Raw genomic sequence first — 3,757 nt, 5'->3', positions numbered from 1 at the left:
CACAGGAAGTCGTCGCCGTGAGCCTTGTCGAAGGCCTCCTTACGCTCCTGTGTGTAGCGACCAGTTGGTACGAATGGTGGGGGTGTTGGCGAGAGCTTCGGCATCGTAGCGAGAGGGTCCCCCGTGATGTGGCGTTCTATGCGGAACTTCTCCGGGCACGTCCCGAGGACTGCACGCACCTTCTGCGCGACGGGCTTGTACTTCTTCTTGGACTGGATATAGGCACTTGCAAGCCCATCGACAGTCGGAGTATCCGCCGCTGCATCAGGTTCCGCGCTCGTCTGGGACGCCGTTCGCGCGGTGGTTTCGCGCGCTACTGCCGGCGAAGCGCCTGCTGCGGAACGGGGGTATACGACGCGGGAGCCCTTGTCCGTTCTATAGGAGAACGCGAACACACCGCTAGAGTCTAGTGTAGATGGCGCAGGTCGTGAGGAATACGGGGTATCGGCGCCGTCGGGTTGAACCGTGGTAGAGAAGATGTTCGCCCTCGGCGCTTCGCGCGCGGAAGGGCCGGGGCGAACGTCTGGAGGCAACAGAGGAGACAGGGGAGACAGGCTATCGGACGGTTCGCTTTGTGGGTTTGATGCGTGAAAGAACACTTTTGTAAGGTTCGGGAGTCGGTCGCAGGCAGAGAGATAGAGCGCAGGTATAGGTACAAAGGGATCGGAGACTTGGGTATAGGCGCAGATGCGCGGAACGCCGCCGTCCATCTCGATGATGACGGCGACTTCTTCGCTACCATCTTCAAATGGTAGGCTCGGGTCGGACAGGCTCGGGGTTAGGACGGGCTCGAAAACGAGCACGTCCCCGCGGAATGGTGGGGATCGTCGCAATTTGTCCGGTGTTGGGGCATTCGATAGTGATGGTCTGGTCTTCGTTGTCAAAGTTCTTGATGACGCTCTTGGTTAGAACGTCGAAGGGCCTTCCAAGCAGCATGTCGTATGCCGCATTGCGAACGACGTGGACCTGCAGGTAAAGGACAATCGTCGAGACCTTGAACGGCATGTTCCGCACCAGTCCGAGCGATTTCTCGACCTCCCCGTTCGCGGACTGCATGTTCAGCCGTATTGTGGGGTCGTACGATAGTCCGAGGTGGTGACACACGTGCTCTGACATCGCGACGATCATACAGCCAGGGTCGACGATCGCCTCCACGTACTCCTTGGTATCGACGAGGCCGACGATCGACCGCAATGCGTGCGACTCCTTCGCGTTCTTCAGCGGGGGACTCTCTCCAGATGGCGCTACATCGCGAAGGTAGACGTCATAAAGGTCGGGGAGAACGAAGCCACCAGGCTCTAGCGGCGTCCCAAAACACGAGAGTTCCTCCTGCTCCGTTTCGACCGCTCCCTGAGCCCCTCCAACGCTGGCGAACGCGACAGTTCGCTGCCCCGTGGGTGGGACTCGTCGTGGGGTGACCGCTTCGCGGAACTTCGCGCGGACCTCCGGCGCCAGCGAGAGCAGCTCCTCCGTCGAGACGTTGATCACGGGAGTCTTCATCATACGCTCAAAGACTGCGGCAGCGAGCCCGGGTTGATAGACCGGTGCGATGGTGCGAAAGGCACCGTCGCGCTCTTGTTCCTTCGGTTTCGCAGGTGGCGCCCCAAAGTTGCGCACATTCGGAGGCGCGTAAGTCGCATCGCGCGCTTTCGCGAAGGGGTGCTCCGGTAGCAGTGGCACACCTTGATCCGCCGGTGCGCGGTACGGGGTCCCTGGGCGCTCCTGCGGTCGCGGCTGCTCGGGCACCTGGTTCTCTGTGGTGCGGATAGTGGCGTCGTGTACGGACCGTTCGCGGTCCCCGGCCGCTACCGTTTCGCGGAATCGCAGTGCAGGTTCGAGATGCGGAGGGACCGGCCGAGAAGGCGGCACAGCAGTGTTAGGCTTTGGAGGCGCAAAGGCTGCTGAAGATCGCGATGGGCCCGGACGCGCGTCCGCGGAGCGTTCGCGGGTCTGTGGGCCAGGCGACGCGGGCCGCGAAACTGGCCGCGAACGTGGTTTCTGGAACGGGGGTATCTCCACACCGTCAAAGCGTTCCTTCCCCCTCTTGAGCATGTAGAGCTCGTGCTCCAACTGCTGGATACGATCCTCCGCTGTGAACTGGAAGCTGCTAGCCCACGGTTCCACGTCCTCCGCGATCGCAAACACCATTTGGGCCGCCGGTGCCGCCGGCGCGGGGTTCTGGCCTTGGCGAACACGCTCTCGCCGATGCCATTCATAGAGCCGATCGCGCATAGTCAAACCATCGAATCCAGGGAGCTGCCGCGGAAGGAATTGGCCAGTGGGAAGCACAATTAGACCTTCTGGGTTTCGCGAACACTTCCCTTCGCAGATATCGGTTTCCGCAGCTGGGCAGTTCCGCAGCATGTGGTTCGCGTCCCCGCAGAAGTGACAGAAGCCGTTGGGCAGCGCGTTCGTCGCGAAACCGTTCCCTCCCTGCTGAAAGCCTTGTGCCCCTTGCATCATGCCTTGATAGTTAGGCGCGGGGCGTGCACCGGCGTTCGGGGGCCCTAGAAAGCGGTTCGCAGTCGCGGCGGCGTTTGCGTTGTTGCCACCTTGCGCGAGGAGGCGAAAGAGCGGTGCGAGGTCCTCCACCTTAATGCTCGTATTTTCCGCGGGCACCGCGGTCTGAGGAACGGCTGGCGTCACTTGATACGACGCGGCCGTCGTTCCGTGCAGAATGAACTTCGCCGCTTCGTAGACTTTGGCCAGCTCGTAGGCCTCGTCCAGGTGGTGGTCAGGGTCCTTGAGTTGCAGTCGCTGTGAGACCTGGTCGCGGAGCGGATTGCAGAGTCCTCGTACGAACAGTCTTGACTGTTCGAACGCGGACATCTTGTTTTGCTGGATCAGGTAGGACGTCATCGCATAGAACGGCCTATAGAACTCGCCAAGCTCGCTGCTGGTTGTGATCGGCGCCCTACTACGGCTCTCCACCAACTGGTCAACTTCCGCGTTAGAGAACTTCCGCGTTTCGCTGGCCCCAGGGTGCGCTGCGTAGATTGCGGAGCGGAACTCCTCGAAGGACTTCGTCTCATCCTTGAATTCCGCCATCTCCTCGTAGAACTCCGACTCCTTGATCGGCACGTACCGCGTGACCCATTTCTTCTGCTGCTTCGGGTCCGTTACGCCCGTGATCTCGAAAAGCGTCTCGAGGTCCTGGAAGAACCGGCGGAGGTTCCGCGGCTCGCTAGAGTCAAAGGTGGGTGCGGTCGCGTGCCCGCGCGCTGGCATCGAGCGGCGCATTGCGAAGTTGTTCTGTTCCGCCATAGAGGACACAGTGGAGTGATCGCGCGAGTGAGAGGAGGCGCTAGGAGTTTGGTGTGTCGCGTTGCTGTCTGAGGATGATGGTTCTAGCGGAGTGAGGTTCGAGACCGCGGATTGCGGGCTACCGTATGGTGTGGCGTAGTTGAGGAAGGACTCCTCTGCACCTTCCGCAAGTGGTTCGGAGAGGATAGGCTGCGATGAGAGGATCGCGCGGTGGACAACGGTGTTCGCGGTGTCCTGTAGCCAATGGGCCGCGGAAGGGTCGGTTTCGAGTGCTTGGATACTTTTAGCGAGTAGCGCGAAGAGCGGGTCTACTAGCGAGGGTACTAGGTCAAGCACCAGTTGGTTCCTCAGCCGCGATACACCTCGTAGAAGCTGGTCCACGAAGTCTTGTTGTTGGGAGAGGGTAAGGTTCAACTCGTCGTCGTTTGTGAGGGTCGCGTTGGAGGCCCACTCGGGTAGGGGGCAGTTGCGATAACCGCGAGTGCTTCCGAGC

At 61.0% G+C, this 3,757-nt stretch overlaps 2 protein-coding genes across 2 annotated transcripts; both read right to left on the bottom strand.

The window, feature by feature from the left end:
* TRAVEDRAFT_85268 (uncharacterized protein) lies at positions 1-224 on the bottom strand (the record flags this gene model as incomplete). The annotated part of the gene is made up of 1 exon (XM_008047627.1): positions 1-224. A coding segment is annotated over one exon (224 nt), but the record flags the coding sequence as incomplete, so codon positions are not given.
* A 520-nt stretch (positions 225-744) lies between these two features.
* Positions 745-3,240, bottom strand: TRAVEDRAFT_137630 (uncharacterized protein; the record flags this gene model as incomplete). Its single annotated transcript, XM_008047626.1, has 2 exons — positions 745-1,754; positions 1,926-3,240. 2 exons carry the CDS (start codon positions 3,238-3,240, stop codon positions 745-747), a joined length of 2,325 nt encoding a protein of 774 aa, XP_008045817.1.
* Between the last annotated feature and the right edge of the window lie 517 nt (positions 3,241-3,757).

Source organism: Trametes versicolor, assembly GCF_000271585.1.
Source record: "Trametes versicolor FP-101664 SS1 unplaced genomic scaffold TRAVEscaffold_86, whole genome shotgun sequence".
Classification (NCBI taxonomy): Eukaryota; Fungi; Basidiomycota; class Agaricomycetes; order Polyporales; family Polyporaceae; genus Trametes; species Trametes versicolor.
Note: the sequence above shows the minus strand (reverse complement) of the source record. Positions and strands in the feature narration are given on the sequence as shown.